Source organism: Lepidochelys kempii, chromosome 7 (genome assembly GCF_965140265.1).
Source record: "Lepidochelys kempii isolate rLepKem1 chromosome 7, rLepKem1.hap2, whole genome shotgun sequence".
Taxonomy (NCBI): domain Eukaryota; kingdom Metazoa; phylum Chordata; order Testudines; family Cheloniidae; genus Lepidochelys; species Lepidochelys kempii.
The window spans coordinates 83,477,231-83,496,065 of NC_133262.1; the positions used below are offsets into that span (position 1 = coordinate 83,477,231).

At 43.3% G+C, this 18,835-nt stretch overlaps 1 protein-coding gene across 1 annotated transcript in view; it reads left to right on the forward strand.

Annotated features, from left to right (window-relative positions):
* Positions 1 to 16,894, forward strand: part of LOC140914824 (prosaposin-like) — a 46,891-nt gene extending 29,997 nt beyond the window's left edge. Inside the window, exons 5-14 of the mRNA XM_073353539.1 lie at positions 746 to 940; positions 2,305 to 2,448; positions 3,600 to 3,656; positions 7,257 to 7,373; positions 9,072 to 9,167; positions 9,595 to 9,778; positions 10,012 to 10,181; positions 11,970 to 12,050; positions 12,636 to 12,743; positions 14,546 to 16,894. Of these exons, the coding sequence (XP_073209640.1) occupies positions 746 to 940; positions 2,305 to 2,448; positions 3,600 to 3,656; positions 7,257 to 7,373; positions 9,072 to 9,167; positions 9,595 to 9,778; positions 10,012 to 10,181; positions 11,970 to 12,050; positions 12,636 to 12,743; positions 14,546 to 14,581 (1,188 nt within the window). The 3' untranslated portion in view covers positions 14,582 to 16,894. The remainder of the gene's footprint in view (positions 1 to 745; positions 941 to 2,304; positions 2,449 to 3,599; positions 3,657 to 7,256; positions 7,374 to 9,071; positions 9,168 to 9,594; positions 9,779 to 10,011; positions 10,182 to 11,969; positions 12,051 to 12,635; positions 12,744 to 14,545) is intronic.
* The last annotated feature ends 1,941 nt before the right edge of the window (positions 16,895 to 18,835 follow it).

Below are 18,835 nucleotides of genomic sequence, written 5' to 3' on the forward strand. Positions count from 1 at the left end.
TTGAAAATTTTCTTTTTTTATTTCCCAGCCTGCCCCGCCCCAAAAAACCCAAAACAAAAACCCCAGAAACAAAAAAATTCAATATGAAACATAACTAACATTTTCATTTTGTTTAGTTAAACAAAAAGCCACTAGAATGTTTAGTAAAGTTTCAGTTGAAATCAATTTTTTGGTTCAAAAATTTCCATAGAAAATACTTGCCATTTTTCTACCAGCCCACTGCAAGAGCAACACAGAGACCAGATATCCTGACTCAGGGTCTAGTGATAAGCCTTTAACTTAATTTTCCCTCTGTCTCCAATGTTTATTTCTGCACAACAATTTGATGCCTGCACCAGCCTTCTCTGTATGGTGTTTAAAATTTCATTTCCGTTCATCTTTAAAGCACTTAGCTTGGCTGGGTGCATATCTTCTAGTTGTTACTTTTTATACAGAAGAAAGCTAGAGGGTTGTATGGGACTGCATCAGCACTACAATGGAATAATGAAACAGGTTCCAGTGTACAAAAGTGGGGCGGGGGAAGGAGGATTGCCAGGGGAAAATAAACCTTTCCATTCTGTCAACAATTTCCTTGCTGGGTATCTTAGCAACTGTTGCTTTGTTCACTTCGCTGCTCTGAGGGCACTAAGTAGCTGGGACGGGTGCTGCTTTTTATTTGTATCTATCTCCTCCCCCAAGGTGTAACTTTGATTAGGACTGTGGATGTCAACAGAGCGATGACTTGGCCTGCCTTTGTTCTTTTTAGTCCAACCCTGATGTGGTATGCCGTGCCATCACCTTGTGCAAATCCATGGAGAATCATGAGGATGCTCTGAAGATTCAGAAGCCAGTGCAGTCCAATGAGATACCTGTGATGGACTTCCCTGAAATGATGTCTCCCTTCCTTGCTAATGTCCCTCTTCTCCTTTATCCCCAGGACAAACCCCAGCAAGAGAGCTTGGTGAGGATGCAATATGGGCAGATTACCTTCCTCAGTTAATCAGCTGCACACAAAGGAAGCATGCTGTGTTCTGTTCTGTTTCAGTGTCACAATGCTTCTCAATAACACATACCAAACTGATTACACTTGGGAGCACAAACACATGGCTTTAGAATGCAAGACAGCAGGAAGCCCGCTCAGGTTTCAAGTTGCCAATTGGACTTCAGAAATTTATTGGGCCAGTTCCTGAGCTGCTGTACATTGGCATAGTCTCACTGAAGGCAATGGAGCCACACTGATTTACGTTGGCTGAAATACTGTTCCAGTTTCAGTTTAGAATGAACGGCAGCCCTTTGAATTAATGGGGTCTCTTCCCTTCCCTTTGCGGTGACCAGCGGTAGAGTATGGTAAACACACTTTAAAATGCATGTTAGTGGGTATTTAAAAATAAATAAAATCAACGACTAAGGTGTTGTCAATAATAGAGAAAATTAACATTGTTGGTCATACAATAATTTGGATTGTTTCTGAATTTTTCATCACATGTAAACAACAAGAATCATCTAAGAGTCTAGTGGAGCGAAGTGAGCAGCAGTGGCAAATAACCAATATTAAGACCTTGGCAATAAAATTCAAAGTGTCGTGTGTGTGAGCGGATTACATCATTAAGTGAAACAGCTTTATATTTGGAAGAGTAATGTTCATTGGAGCGGGGATTGTCATTTACTGTGTGTTTATGCAGGGCCTAGCACAATAGTTGGTCTCTACGTGCTGCCACGATATCAATGTTAAACAGTAACCATGTACAGATTAGCAAGTAACAAGGGACAGTTTGATTAGATATGGGACCGTTCCTGGCTTATGCTAATGTGTTTTTATTCTTTCTCTTCCACGGCTAGAACTTGTACCCTGCTTTCTGTCTCTGACTTTTATTCCCTCCCAGTGTACAATTACACAGTACCTTTTACTAGCTCTTTTGTGTTGCACATACCCCTATTTTTTTATCGACGGGAGCGCGGCTCCCAGCAATAAAGCGCTGTCTATGCTGGCGCTTTTCATTTGTCACTCGGGGGTGTGTTTTTCACACCCCTGAACCACTAAAATTTTAGTGCTGAGAGTGGCAGTGTAGACACAGCCTTAATGCTCTGACAGGGCCTCTCTCTGTTTCCTGGACAAATGACTTAACCTCTCTGCCTGGCTTTCTTCACTTGTCAAATGGGATAATACCTGCCTCCTTGTAGTGCTGTGAAGATTAGCTACGTTAGAAAGAGTATTGATGACAGAACTGCTGTGAATGCTTCCTCTGTTAGTAGTGAGGACATAGCAGCACCACTAGTGTATGGCCGCGTATTTTAATGTTTGGCTCTCCCCTTATCTTTCATCAGGAGGGAGGACACTTGTGTGGAGACTGTGTTCAGCTGGTCGCTGACATTCAGGAAAAAGTGAGAACCGGGCCTTTCTTCACTGAGTCCTTAGTTGCTACCGCCAAGCAGCTGTGTGAACACCTGGGACCTAACATGGCTGATGGGGTAACAGAATTTTGATTTAACTAAGATAATTGAACTGCCTCCAGTGGTGGCCAGGGTGGTTCAGGGTACTGAACAGTTGTTTGCTTGGTAGAGGCCATAAGTGCTCTGCTGTGGAGTCTTTCTTCACAGTCTGCATCCATTCGCTTCCTGCTCTTCCATGTGGACAGAATGTTTGTGGCTGGATTTGTCCTTAATGAAAATGCTGAACAGTGTTCCTGATGAAACGTCTGTAAGGCCTCTATCCTCTCCTCCTCCAAATTCTTCCTCCACCCACTTCTGCCAAGATCCTGACAAGAAGTTTACTAATTAACATTAGCTAGGCTGAAGATGAACTGGGGAGAGACAAAAATGATTGGTTTTAAAGAAATTGTGGATACGCTAACTGTGTGTTATCCCTCTCCACTGTCCTGCCTACTTGCTTATGTTCATAGATTGGGGCTCTCTGGGGTAGAGGCTGTGTCTTCGTGGGTGAGGACAGTGCCTTGCACAAGGTGCTACTGAAATACAAATAAATAATAATGCTGTTGAGAGTGTAGGTAACATGACACCATTTTATTTACTGAGCCAACTTATCAAACACAAGGCTTTGGGTTCTAAATGGTTAAGACTGGGCTCTTCAAAGGCATCTGGGGGAGCTAGTGCCCAACTCATTTGGTCCTTGGTAGGAGGTCAACACTGTCAGTTTTGGTCACCTGACTCCCGTAGGCTCTTAAAGGTCTTAATTTCCTCTTCCTTCTCTCTCCCCACTCCCAAAATATCATAATTTCTGTACATGGAAAGCATCCAAAATGCTGGATACCTTTTAGAGGGGAGTGGCAATTAATTCCAGAGCCACGTGAGGTAACGCTAGGGATTCTTTAAAAAGCTAGGCCCAAAAATGCAACATTATATGCAGAAGTCCAGCACTTCATTTCTGATTCCTCCCCCACGGTGACTGTGTGTCTTCCACACTGCACACTTCTGATAAGGTTTGAAAGGTAACACATAGAATAATTCAAAAAAATGTGCATTGAGGTCATGCTAACATCTGTGGGAACCATTGCTTTGAATTTTCCGACACTGGCGTAATCACCTTCCTAATGTGGCATTAACAGTGATGTATGGCAAAAATGGTTTGTTGGTATTTACTGGGATGTTTGTCTCTCCCACAGTGCAAGAGCTATGTTTTTGAATATTCAGAGTTTGCCATCCAGTTTATGAAGCACATGGTAAGCTGAATATGATGTTAAATACATCTTCTTTCGATCTTTTCTATTCTTGATGCTGGTTCTTCATCAGAGCTCATTCGGGAAAAAGTTACCTTATTACCTTTAAGCCTTCAGAATGAACCTTGAGGAATCCTAAGGCAGTGTGAAAACTACATGGTTAATGTCCTACGGATCCTTTTAGGCCATGCAGGAATGATAGTGAATTTTGGAAAGAATAACAGCTGAAAGTTTTTTATTTAGGCTTTTTTAAAAAAAAAGTCTAGTTTTGCCATGGTCTCAATTCTAGGTAGCTCTGTCACTCTGGGTGCAGAAGGCCCTGTCAGAGTTCCACCTAGTGGGGCTCTTAAATTTTCCCACTCTGTAAATTTCTTCTCCTATATTTTACACACTTTCGGGTCTCTAGGCAAACAGAGAGTTTCACACATATAACTGAGTAAGTCCCTCCCAATGGAACAAATGAAAAATGGAGCTGCTGTGGCACATCCCCAAAAATACTTCACAGCTGTGGAGGCTTTGAGGCAGCTGAAATTTGTGTGTGGGTTGGATTGAAAGCTATGGAGAAAAGAAGAGAAACATGTCCATGGCAGTGATGGTGAGGCCCTGCCGTCTGCTGCGAGATGAAAATCATTGTTCAAAGTAGCACTTTGCACTTACACAGCACTTTTTATCCAAGGTCTCAAAGCGCTCCAGAAAGGTGGCTAAGCATTATTATACCCATTGTAGACTTGGGGAAACTGAGGCACAGTGGTTGACTTGCCCGGTGTCACTTTGAATCAGTGGGGAACAAAATCCCACTTTGACTTTCATTCCAGCTCTAACTGCTAGACAGCAATGCTGCTTTTAAAGTAAAGAATCTTATTTTTTTAAAGAATAATCCAGATTTTAAATTTACTTGAACATAACCTTTTCAAATTCGAAGGGATGTTATGAGGTCCTGTTTGGGATTTGTTCTTTCAGTGCCATTTGGGGATGTGGAAACATTATTTTATATAGTAACAAGAACATTCAAATATTTATATATTTGGTCTAATTAAATGTGGATTGTAGCTAGTACTTGGCAGTAATATTTTAAGGTGAGGAAAAGAACACACGGAAAATTTTGGGTTTGCCCTTGGCAGTACTCAACTTCTGACCTGAGTTAGTCTGACTGAGGGATGTCCCTGTTTTAATCGCAGGAAAATTGGCTGTTAGCGTGTTGGGCACTAATCTGGAATGGACAATGCCAATGAAACCATTGCTTTATGTTTCTAATAAAGATGACTGGGATCCAGGTAGACTGGTGGTGAGGGGGTGTCTTCCTTAGCAGGTTCCCATTTTATTTGTGGAATTTCTATAGATATTGTGACTGCTTGATTGGTTTCTTTTGAATTCTAATTGTTGTTTCATCATTTCTTTCAACAACCCTGCTTCTTCACCAGCAGAACAATAAGTTATTTATTACACTTGCCGGCGGTGGTGAATTTCTTTTGCTTTTCATCTAAAAGATTCATAGAAATGTAGGATTGGAAGGGACCTGGAGAGGTCATGAAGTGCAGCCCCCTGTGCTGAGGCAGGACCAAATAAACCTAGACCATCCCTGACAGGGTTTTGTCCAACCTATTCTAAAAACCTCCAATGAGGGGGATTCTACAACCCCCCTATTCCAGAGCTTAACTACCCCTTATAGTTAGAAAACGTTTCCTAATATCTAACCTAAATTGCTCTTGCTGCAAAATAAGCCCATTACTTCTTGTCCTACCTTCAGCGGACATGGAGAACAATTGGTCCCCATCCTGTTTATAACACCTCTCAACATATTTGAAGACTTATCAGGTCCCCTACAATCTTCTTTTCTCAACACTAAACATACCCAGTTTTTTAACCTTTCCTCATGGGTCAGGTTTTCTAAACCTTTTATCATTTTTATTGCTGTCCTCTGGACTCTCACCAACTTGTCCACATCTTTCCGAAAGTGTGCCGCCAAGAATAGGACACAGTACTCCAAATGAGGCCTCAGCAGTGCTGAGTAGAGGAGGACAGTTACCTCCTGTGTCTTACATAGAACATTCCTGTTAATACACCCCAGAATGATATTACCTTTTTTCGCAACTGCATCACATTGTTGACTCAGACTCAATTTATGACCCACTATTAAACCCTAGATCCTCTCCAGCAGTACGACCACCTAGCCAGTTATTCCCCATTTTGTAGTTGTGCATTTGATTTTTCCTTCCTAAGTGTAGTTCAACTCTTGCTAATTAGTTGTAGGTGTGGTGTGGCTTGCAGTCAGCTTTGACAGATACAAGGGATGTTTGGAGGGTTAGGGAGAGATCTCCTATGAGTAGATCTTAGTTCCTGCTCCCAGCGTCTGCTCCCACTCCCAGCTCAGATGTCAGTTAAGATTTCAACCTAATGGTGAGGAGGTGAGCTGGGAAGCAGGTATGAAGGCCTTCCTATGATAAAGGTGAGGACATTGGAGCCAGCAGGGAGATTACTCTATCAGTTCCTTGCTTTAACTCTGAAGTCAAGAAGGGCCTAAACTATATCTGATTGAAATTTTCCAACTCACTCTCTCTCTTTTTTTTTTTTTGGATGAAAAGTGCTGTTTTCCTGAAACTGAAATGTTTTGCAAATACGGTTCTACTTTGACTTTTCAGTGAAAAATATTTGAAATGAAACATGATTTTTTGTTTGGTTTGGAGTTGACATTTTTGTTTTATTTTCATGTTTGAAAGCTCTGACCAGCTCTCCTCTAGGGTAATCTTTATGGGTCAGAGCACTAAAATGGGTAGCATGAGAATCTGAACTGGGAATTAAAAATGGGGCCTTTAGGTTCCAGCTTTCCCAGTGCCTTTCTGTTTTATAACTAGTCATTTCCTGGGAGACCTTGGGCTTGTTCTGCTCTCACTTACAATGACTAAATGAGGAATAACTCCATGGAAATTAATGGGGTTACACTAGGGTAAAACCAGGGTGAGATTAGCATTATGCATCCTGTGTCTGTCATGGTGCAGCGTGAGATCATGTTGCAGGGACATGGTGCGGCTGTTGCAAATTAATTCTTGAAATGCTTATCCCAGTGTGTGACCCAGGGAAAGACAGTGTCTGGCCATGTAGTCAGAAATTTGGCTACATCTTGGAGGCATTGCTTCTCTCTATGCACAGTCTTTGGAGTCTGGGTAATTTGTCTATTATTTATCTGAGGTTGCACAAGCTTCTCTATGTCAAGCATGTCTTATACTTTGAGAAATAAGGTATTAATTGGGAGGATGCAGCAGGGATTACACAGCTCTGCTGGCACACTCGTGTGGGGTACTGAAAACAAGACATTTTACAAAGCTGCACGTAGTACCTAAGAGCTAGCCTTAAATCCAGACTATCTACAGATCCAGTGTCATCTTGACAGTATATTACGAAGGAAATCTGATCAGACCGCTGGCCTGGTAACCTACCTTCAACCACCCAATTCCTCCAAGAATGTATAGAAACTACAGTTGCCAGGTGTATTGAAACCTTTATAACACTGGTTTGGGTTGTCTCCTCCCTCTTTAGGGAATTCTTCATAGAGTGGATATAACCGCATAGAGCTTGTCCTTACTTGATTTGTGTCTCTCTCTCCAGCACCCAAAGGATATTTGTGGCAGAGTTGGATTCTGTCCTTCCCTGAAATCTGTGCCCCTCCAGTCTCTGGGTCCAGCTAAAGTGATGCATATGTCCAATATGAAGCAGCCTGTGGAGGTAAAATGAGTCTTTCAGCACCCTCTGTTGTTTTGCTGAAGAAAGAGCAAGGCTTGCATATTACCCACATGAGCTGGAGCAGGGGTTCTCAAGCTGGGGGGGGGGGGTCCTGACCCCTCAGGAGGTCGTGAGGTTATTATGTGGGGGCTCGCAATCTGTCAGCCTCCACCCCCAAATCCTGCTTTAACTCCAGCATTTGTAATAGTGTTAAATATAAAAAACGTTTGCGGTGTGAAAGGGGTCACCAATACAAAAAATTGAGAACCACTGAGCTGGAGGAAGGGTCAAAGTCAGGCAATAAATACAGACTTCCTTGTGTACTGAACAGCCTGAATCTCTGGTATAAAGTACCGATCTCACTATTCTGGGGTTAGATTGTGAAACGGCTTCCCTTCGTAGAGGTGGTATGAAATGCAGTACAGAACTAGGGCCTGGTCAGGATTAGCACTGATCAAAACTTTCAAATTTTACAAATTTTGATCTTTGATTTGTTTTGCCAAAATGTTTTCACTTAACCCCTCCCACACCCCTCCTTCCCCAGCTCTAGTCAGGACATCGCTTTCAGTTGCTTCAAACGTTATCTGTGATATACAATTCTATCTCCTCATCAGATGAACTAGCCCTTAGTGAGGGCTAATCTCTTGTATGGTTGAAGTTTAGTCTGAGTTTTCAGTTGTTAGAATCCCAAAAGCGCCTTTTTTCAAATGTACAGTGTTCACATGCACATAACTCAGTCAGATCAGCTTATATTTTAGAATAATAGAAAAATAGGGCTGGAAGGAACCTTGAGAAGTCCTCTGGCCCAGCCCCCTGCAATGAGGCATGGCCAAGTAACCTAAACCATCCCTGACATCCCAATGATGGGGATTCCATAACCTCCCTTGGAAGACTCTTCCAGTACTTAACTATCCTTATAGCTAGAAAGTTTTCCCTAATATCTAACCTAAATCTACCTTGAAGATTAAGCCCATTACTTCTTGTTCTACCCTCAGTCAACATGGAGAAGAATTGATCACAGTTCTCTTTGTAACAGCCCTTAACATAATTGAAGATTATCAGTCTCCTGAGCCTTCTCTTTTCTAGATTAAAAGTTCCCAGTTTTTTTAACCTTTCCTCATTGACCAGGTTTTCTAAAGCTTTTATCATTTTTGTTGCTGTCCTCTGGACTTTCGCCTATTTGTCCACATCTTTCCTGAACTGTGGGGCCCAAAACTGGACACAGTACTCCCCCTGAGACCTCACTAGAGCTGAGTAGAGTAGGACAATTACCTCCCATGTCTTAGAGATGACACTCCTGTTAACACACCCCAGTATGCTATTAGCCTTTTTCACAGCTGCATCACATTGTTGAATCATATTCAGTTTGTGATCAGCTGTCATCCCCGGTCTGTTTCAGCTGTACCGCCTACCCAGTTGTTTCCCACTTTGTAGTTGTACATTTGTACATGTACAGTACCTCCTACATGTAGTACTTTGCACTTATCTGTATTGAATTTCATCCTACTGATGCAAGACCAGTTCTCCAATTTATCTTTTGAGAGATTTCAGTGCAAAAGCAGTGTCTTTCAGATCACTGGGGAAAACACCACATGGACTTTAATAGGGATGAAAGCAATAGGGTTCTCTAGAAACGACTGTATCCCCTACCCCATATGATTATTGTTTTACATGAACTTTCTGTTGTGCTGTAATAAGCAGGAAAACCTGGGACCAGAAAATAAAACTCCCCTGTGCGGTATATGTGAGATTGCAGTAAAGGCAGCAGAGAGCCTGCTGAGCAACAACATGACCGAGGTATGTGGACTTTTGTTCAGTGATGCAGAACTTGCAGAGGCTATTTATGGGTGCAGCTCCCAGTTTAGAGTATGTCCTGCTGCTGCTATGGTGGTGTAAGAAAGCTGGTATGTAGCCCTGGCAATAGCCCTAGCTGTGTCCTGTATTCTCATTTCCGTCGCTTAGGGGTTTTTAGGGGGAGAGGGAATTCTGTGAAAGGCTAAATGCTGCTTGCAAGCTCCTCCCAAGGCTTGGTGCAGGAGAAGCCTTGGCTTAGACACTTTTTAGGCTTAGTGGGTGAATCAACACAGTAAAACTTTTGTCTGCAGCAGAGGGAAGAATTGCACAGAAGATTGAGATCTATCTGCCCCCTACAGAGGTACTATAGAGGATAGATTGCATAGATTTATTCTCTCTTCTCCTGACACCTGCTGCTTTTGTGTTGCAGAAGCAAATAGTCCAAGAAATGGAGAAGGTCTGCTACATGCTACCTCATGGTGTCTTAGGGCAGTGTAAGGACTTTGTGGACTCCTATGGCAAGGCTGTCGTCATCATGTTGTTGGAAGCGACTAATCCCGAAGTTGTATGCATCATGCTGAAATGCTGCCCCAAGAGTAGCCCTTCATACATTGGTAAGCACTGGGTGACCAGTATCCTGTCCAAAGCATGCTTGTTTACTTGTGAAGAGTCCAATCTCCGGATATATATGGCACTAGTGCAGTATTCATCTGAGGCCCCTTGCTGGGGTTGGAGGAAAGGAGCCTTTGACTGGTTCCTAGATCTGGGACTAGAGCACACTAAGCTGCTGAGAACTCTCACTAGAAAGGTGGATATCTAACATTCTGATGTTCTGTGTGTCTGCTAGAGAGAAGTGCTTTGGAGCCATTACCGGTAAATGCTGGCGAGTTCTGCAATGTGTGTCAGATTGTTGTAACTTATATTGACAATGAGCTGGAGGAGAATGAGACACAGGCTGAAATTGGGACTCTGCTTGTGAAGGGCTGTCATTTACTGCCAAAACCCTTGACAGACAAGGTAACTGCAAGTAGCTATTGTGGGGATGGAAGATCTGATGTCTCCTACCCATCTGGCTAAAACATATGTCTTGTACCCCAGTGGCTCTTAACCTTTCCAGACTACTGTACCCCTTTCAGGAGTCTGATGTGTCTTGTGTATCCCTAAGGTTCACCTCACTTAAACCTGTTTGCAAAAAACTATGGGCATAAAAATACAGAAGTGTCACAGCACACTGTGACTGACTGAAAAATTGCTTCCTTTCTCATTTTTTGCCATATAATTATAAAATAAATCAATTGGAATATAAATTTTGTATTTACATTTCAGTGTATGGTATATAGAGCAGTATAAACTGGTCATTGTCTGCATGAAATTTTAGTGTGTACTGACTTGGCTCGTGCTTTTTATGTAGCCTGTTGTAAAACTAGGCAAATATCTCGATGAGTTGATGTACCACCTGGAAGACCTTTGCATACCCTCAGGAGTACTTGTACCACTGGCTGAGAACCACTGTTGTACCCCATCCACAGTGCCTGTCACCTATCTGCTGCTTCCCCCGCCTCTTAATGCTTTACACCTATATATTTTAGATTATCCTTTCTAAAATCCAACTGAGAACAAATTCACGTGCACTGAGGCTGGGCATTAATATCGGAGTCTTCGCAGTGGCTTCTGTGCTTGAAATGGCTGACTGCCTCCATCTCCAGCAGACGATAATTTGGAGAATCATGAAAAGGTTCATGGGCTGGTGACTCTGCTTTGAAACTGGCCACAGTGCAGCTGAGACTCTGGAATGTGTATTAGTTCTAAATCCCTGCTGGGATCTCTCTCCTCTTACTCAGCACCAAATAATATAGACTTTCTTTTTGTTCAAAATAAACTGCGTGGGTACAGAGCAAGTTGATCTCTGGCAGATCAGATGGCAGCACCTGTCCCTAGATATGTGGCAGCCTGCCTCCCAATCAGAATCTGAGCACAATACAAAATGGACAAATGTATAAAGCCACCTAGTCCAGCATCACTAGAGAACTGTTCTAGAGATAGATGCCTCATGTGGTAACTCGGGTGTACATCGTCATGCCCAGGAAATGCATCCTATACTGTCCTTTATTGTCATTGCACCGTATCTGAGCTGTTCAGTCATTGCAATAACAGTCAGAGGGACGTGTGGAGGAGGGTAAAAGGAGTTGGCACCTATCCTAAACTGTCAGTCTAAAAATCCAGCTTTATGTAGCAATATGAGTTTGTGGATCCTTTTGCTGTCTGGGTAAAAGCTGTCATGGCTGCCGTCTTGGTGCCGCACTTTTGCATCTTGGGGGGAAAAGGTCATAACAGAACTACAGACTAGCTGCCGAAGAGCATTTGGTTGTCTCAGTACTTTGGCACTGGGCTGCTGAAAATAACTGACACATTTATAGCATGTGAGTGCAGGGCAGGGCCACCTTCTGGCCAGCTCCTGCACAGGAGTGCAAGTTTTGTGTTTCAACATAGGGTCATAAGAGCTCCCTCTCTTCCTCCCTTTCTCCTACCTGCCTCACTGCATTCAGAGTGTGGGGTGAGGAAGGAAGGAAAGCAATAGCCTGTACATTTCTTGTACAATCTTCCTGATCTGTAGTGATGCACTGCACACTTCTAAAGGGCTGAACGACTCTCCCTAAGCACTTCCTCCCCAATCGCAATGGAAACATGTTCATCTATAAATCACAAGACAATCTGGGGTTCCTCTATTTGAATCAGGGTACTTTGTCTTCATCTCGTCATGGTCTAGCAAAGCATTCAGTCTCATGCCATCTCTTCTTGTTACAGTGTGATGAGATTGTGCTGCAGTATGAACCAGAAGCCCTACGACTCCTGGTACAGATAATGGATCCTTCTTTTGTGTGCACTGTAAGTAGTTCCGCTAGCATATGCTATGGGGGAAGTATACTATAAGTTTAGCTGTCCGATTGCATGGACTCATGAAAGGGCAGCTGTTCATAGACTATTGTTTTTTTGCCAGGAAAGAAGAAATAGATTTACAGTATTTACCTTTTGCAAAGATTAAACATGCAAATCGTTATTCTCCTCCCTGCCCTGTGAGTCAATTGCGGGGAAACGTAACGGTCATGTAATGCAGTGTGAAGTGCATGTCCCTGCTTCAAATGCAATCTTCAATATTAGATCAACAAATCTGCAGCCAGCATAGAATCTGAAATTATCTAAAGTCTGAAATTTGGTGTCCTCTCAAGGGGCTTCTCACAAGTCTGTTCATTCAGCTACAGACCCAACTGGCTATAGCAGTCTAGCGCTATGGTGTTGGAAACTCCTGGCACTGCATCTGCTTTGTCTACACACTCGAACCCCCACTGGAAATAGTCATTACTGTGCAGGCGGCACTGAATCAGGGTGGGGAAGAAGTGAGATCACTGATGCCCATGGTAAACAGGAAGACACAACTGCACCTTTCATTCTCTCTCTCCTTTCACTGCACAGAAAATAGGAGCTTGTGTATCATCCAAAGAGGATCTCATGGGTGAAGATCCATGTGTGTGGGGCCCAAGCTACTGGTGTAAGAACATGGAGACTGCAACTAAATGCAATGTAAGTCACCAGAGGTTCCCCCAGAGGGGAGAGTCTGAGATGCCGTTAAATTAATGGGCAACAAACTAAAGTACCAGTATTTTAAAAATATTGAACCTGATTCTCCTTTCACGTACACTGGCCTAAATGAGGAGTAACTCCATTGAATTAAATGGATTATCATCATTGTAATGTTGGTGTAAATGAGAGGAGAATCAGGCCACATTTGTGAGAGAGAACTACAAATGCCTGGTCTCTGGTTGTCAGGAAAGGGAGGTTTACCTGGTGGGAATAGACTAGAGGCATGTCAGCTCTTGCTTACCACTCAGCCCCTTTCAGAAGTGTAAATGTGCCACTTCTAGAACACTTACTATTATGCTGGCCAAAGGATTAGATGTTCTATTGGAGTGACCATCCTGTGCTGGCAGTGGGATTGACCTAATGGGACTCTTCTGCTTCGAAAACCTGAGGCTTCACTGTCAATAATTCACTGGTGCAATTTTGAACAGTTGACTCGGAGCTGAGAGGCTCAGTAGGTGTAACCAGCTCACTTGAATGCTTTTTAACCCCTTGGGAATCTGAGATTATTTTGGAGAAATCCACAAATGCTAATACAGAGGAGTTAGGTTAAAGTTTTGACTATGGCACTAAAAATACATCCTAAAGGAATGAGATCATCTGGGAAGAAGGTTGGTCACATCCATAGATGAAATAGAAGGAGCTAGCTTAGCCCACATCTGGCTTGGCCATTTCCTCTGGAACTTGCACTCTTACCTGTCCAAAGTTACCATAGTACAAAGCATCTTCATGACCTGTGACAATTGTCTGGCTCTGCCCAGGAAAAAGCAAGGCTGGAGGTTTTATGGAGAACAAATATTTGCCCTGCCCCAACCAGGGTCAGGAGTACTGGGTGAGATAACATGGCAAGTTAATGCTGCAGATCCATGAGCCTCTCTTCTTCACTAGCTAGGTAGAAAATCTTTCAGTTGCTGAATACTTGTATGATCAAGTCTCTTTACTCTTTTCCCATGCTCCATCCTCATATTGGATGACTGTTTCAGTCACAGAATGGTTGCTGGTGCATATACAGATGCGTATACAGGCTGCTAATTTCAACACAGCTTCCTGTAGAAAACTCCACTGACTCACTAATGCCAGCACAAAGGGTTAGCACAGCAACATAAGCACTTAGTGGCTGTTACCCAATAGTACAGAGGGGTGAGTTGCGTAAAGCAGAAGTTCAGCTTGGGAATAAACAATATCCAATTTTAGCTCGGTTAACATTTAACTGTGTTCGTATGGGAGAGGCCTTAATTTCCCACTCCCTGATCCCTTTGTCAGTAGTTCAGACTCCCTATTTAAGGTATAAATGGAGCCTTAGCTTGTTTGGCTATCTGTCCTTCCAGTTGATGGAGCCAGTTGATGAGCTGAAGGGATTGTTGTTAACTGATAAGAGATGCTCAGGTACCATGGTGACAAGAGCAGTGCAAGAACCAGAGCAGGTCAATGAGCTGTGAGTTGTTTCCTGTGGTGGGATGCACTCCTCCTTAGCCCGTGGCAATGGAGCGGTCAGAATCATACATCAAACCAGGGCTTTCCTGTATTTATGGCTTCCTTTGCCCCAGTCTTTCCTGGTGAAGCATCTCATACAGTGCTAATTAGGACCACTAAAGAAAACCAGGAGAGTTTGATTTAATATCAGTTTGCTCTGAAATCCTGAATGGTGCTGGTGCTCCAAGCTATTCGTGCAAATTGACACTGGCTATGTTATTAATATGTCAATGCAGGCCTCTCTTTCACACCTCTCTTCCTCTTTCTCCTAGGCCGTTGAGCACTGCAAACGTCATATATGGTACTAGAAGAAACCTTTCCAGCTGAAAATATTTGCCATGGTTTTGATTAAGCATCCTGAGATTTGTTTGGGTGGGGATGGGGGAGATGTCCAGGTCTGTTCAAGAACTGTCTCTCTCCTCTCCCTTCTGAAGGTCCTGTGCCTTCAGGTTTGTTCACAGTGCTGCTGCCATTTAGGGAACTCCTCTGCAATGGTGACTCAACAAAAGCCTTAAAACTGTACCGTTCTTTGTGCATTTGGAGCAGAGGGGTTGTTGGGTGGGGAGTGGTGTAGCGTGGGGTTTGTTCCATTGTGAATTAACAGCCTTGTGTCTACTTGTAAAATAAATAAACCAGAATAGGCTGACTAAATTGAAATTCCATGGTTGGTTGGTTTTGACTTTACTGCAGTGTTCTTGAGCACTCTGCCCTTACTTGGGACAAGACAATAAAGGCTCAGATTCTTAAAGCTGTCTGAGAGATTTAGGGATTGCAAGTGAATGTGACCGGGGCCTCTCAATCCTTTGGGTTTATTTAAACATCCCATCCTAAATTTTACTGACTTGTAAGTGAAGAGTAAAACTACCTTTTTTGAAATGTTTCTTGTATAATCCAAAGAAGGAAGGTTTGGGGTTTGACTCCACTTACAACTGGAAGTAAGTTTTTTAAGAGCCAGATCCCCATCTGGTGTAAATCAGTATCGCTCAACTGAAGTTAGTGGAGTGATGTTGATTTATACCAGCTGAGGATCTGGTCCTAAGTGCCTCATCATTGTAGCAAAGAAAAGAGCAATCTAAAAGCACAGCTTGTGTGGCAAGAGCTGCGGGAGCTGTCTCAATGTGGACATGTTTGTGTTTTGTTGGGGATGCTTTTGGGTAGACATCTTAGGAAACTAACTTGATTAAATTTAACTGTAATTCTTACCTTTCCATTACTTTCTCCAGTAGTACAGCCTCAATACTGGGGGTTTTTTAAGTTGAATGAGATACAAAACCATGACGTATAGCTTTTCTGTTGGAATTAGTACAGGATCTGAAAATACTTCATGTTCAAAAGCATAGAAAGATACAAAGCAGCTGCAGGTTTTCACTCCATGTGATGAAAGTTTGTGTAGTGGCTATCAAAGCATCTGCCTTATATGAGGTTTTTCCCTGTGCATCAGTGAGGAGAACATCCAGCTCTCCTTAGCTGTAGCATCTTTCCCTTAGCCTTACTGGCTGCATGACATTTATCCTGATAGCGCAGCCCCATGTCTATTAAACTAGATCCAAGCCCCAATCCTAGTGAGTTTTTAAAAGGTTCCTCCTTGTCAGGAATGATTGGCATAAAAAACTTGGGCAAGGATGCTCCTTAAAGTAATTCAGATTCTATTATGCAAGCTCAGTATAAATACCTATGTAGAGCTTATTTGTGAGAGCAGCCATTTTAATTCAGCAGGCAGAACTCTTGATCATCCCTTCTGCCCTGCTATAGATGTGAGGGGGAAACGGGCAGCTGCTTTCAATAGAACATGGTCTTAATGGTGCACAAAATCTTCTGTAATTAAAAATAAAGACTTCCTGTAAACCTGACATCTTTGTGCTCTTTCCCTTTGTACACAATAGTTCTTGAAGCCTCTCACTGGCTTTCATGTGTAGGTGATCCATCCATTATACACTTTCTGCTGCAAGTCCTCATTATTGCCTGAATTTAGATAAACTCTGAAGAGCTGAACATGTTATACAGGTGGCTTGAACATGAAGGGTGTGTTTTCTACTGCTTGGCAGCAAATCTGTATGAACATAGGGTAGCACTGACCCCAGGGTGTTGCTCAGAAAAGGGTAGACTGTTGAATACATACAATTGGCCAGCAATTCAGTAAAGAAACTTTTCTAACTTATTTAGAGATCAAAACTAACTTTAACTGGCCCACTCAGCTATGGTACCAGTATGTTCAAGTCAGGCATTATGTTTCTCAACTTTCTAGAAAAACTGGTTTCATACCGAAAGCTAACTTGAATAGAAGTGATGGCGTCTTGGCAATTAGGAAACAAAAAACTTATAACTAATTGCTATCAATCTTCGCAGACAACTTTCTTAACCAAGACATGTCCATACATGGCATGCTGGGAAAATGTCCTGGATAGACAAATTATCCCAGAGGAATGGGGTTTGATCTGGAAAAGAGGACCAGCAACTGTTTCACTGGTGTCTCATAGCAGTCAGATTAAACATACAGTATATAAAGAGATACTGAATGGGAATAAATGTTGGAGAAACTGTGGTGAAAGAAGAAAAGGAGGACTTGTGGCACCTTAGAGACTAACACATTTATTGGAGCGTAAGCTTTCGTGAGCTACAGCTCACTTCATCGGATGAAAGAGAAGATTTTGTGCATATATGGTAGACATGTCCAGTCATTAGAAAGCATTGGGATGCAATTTGTAACCAAATACCATAAATTGTTGGATAGTTATTACAAAATGACCCTTTGGTAATCCTCCTAGGGGTTCCTTGAGGAAACTGTCACACAAAGTGAAATAAAGAATTAGTTCCTCACCTGATAGTATTCTTGGTTATTGGTACCCTCTTGCTGGAAAAAGGAAAAATAATCCAGCTGTAGAGGAATGTTTAAAAATATTGGAGGTTATTGCTATGGAAAAATTAATAGCAAAATGGACAAAGGACAAACAAATACATAGATACTTGGTTACCTTTTAGTCAATACTCAAAATACATTCACCTGGTCATTTTTTTTTTTTTGAATATTAACATTGGATTGACATGTCTGGTCTGTTAAATGTGTAATCTGAGATTTCACTCAATTTAATAAAATCACTAGAAGTGACACGCAACAGGTGTTGTGATGATGCTTACTCTGTTAAATGGTTACACCCTGTTAAATAGAGAGATCTAATGATTATATTCCTGTATAATGGCTCTTTAAACAGAAGCCAAGTGTTGTAATGACTCTTGTTTCAGTTTTGATATTTACATGGCAAGGATTTGTAACCCTGTTAATACTTCATATATAAATAAATAAACAAACCAAAGAGTAGACCTAGCCTGTTTGGATGGAATTGCACTGTTCAGCTCTAATAAGGAAGCTTGGGATTGCCCTGAAGAAATCCAAATAGTCTGGGTTTTCCCATTGCACTGCCTGTATGCTTGAACCATATTTGCTTGGAACTTCTAGTCATACCTGTCTAGGCTCTGGTGCAGGGGTCGGCACCCTTTCAGAAGTGGTGTGCCGAGTCTTCATTTATTGGCTTTAATTTAAGGCTTCGCATGCCAGTAATACATTTTAACCTTTTTAGAAGGTCTCTCTCTATAAGTCTGTATATTATATAACTAAACTATTGTCGTATGTAAAGTAAACAAGGTTTTCAAAATGTTTAAGAAGCTTCATTTAAAATTAAATTAAAATGCTGAACTTATGCCACCAGCCCGCTCAGCCCGTTGCCGGCCTGGGGTTCTGTTCACCGGCAGCGGGCTGAGCGGGGCCGGCAGCTGGGACCCCAGACCAACAGCGGGCTGAGCGGCTCAGCCTGCTGCCACTCAACCCACTGCCAGTCTGGGGTTCTGTCCTCCAGCTCCTGCCAGGCAGGGTCCCGGCTGCCGGCTCTGCTCAGCCGGCTGCCGGTCTGGGATCCTGGCCCTGCCCACATAGAGTGGGTACCTACCTTCTCCCTGGTTCTAGCCATTCTCTTCCTCTCTCGCTGCACTGAGATGAGGGCGGGAGTGTGCTGAGCACAGGGCTGGGGGTAAAGGAGCAGGCTGGGGGTTGGGGTGTAGGGTCTGGCCAGGAGCTAGAATGAGGGAGGGGGCTTAGGGTTGGGGCAGGAGGTTTGGGTGTGGAGCATTTACCTGGGCAGCTCCCATTTGGTGCGAGGGGTGCAGGAGCTCCCGTTTGGTGCTCAGGCTGGGAGTGGGGATGTAGGGGGTGCAAGAGTCAGGGCATAGGGTGTGCAGGGGCTGGGATGTGAGGGAGGGTGCAGAGGTGAGGGCAGAGGGCTGGGTGTGTGTGAGGAGGAGTCAGGGCAGAGGGCTGGGGGTGTGGGTTGGGGTTGCAGGGGTTCACAGCAGGGGGCTGGAGGGGATGTGCCCTGATTCCGCCCCCCTCCCCAAGGTCCCCAGAGCAGAGAGAGGTGCTGCGGTTCTGCTTTTCCCTCCCCCCCTCCCCCCATAGCAAGGGCTGTCAGCTGATAGGCTGCAGGGAGGGGCAGGAACCCAGCATGCTGGGGGAAGAGGCGGAGGGAGGGTGAAGCTTGCCTACCCTGCAAGGAGTGGGCGGGGGGCGGAAA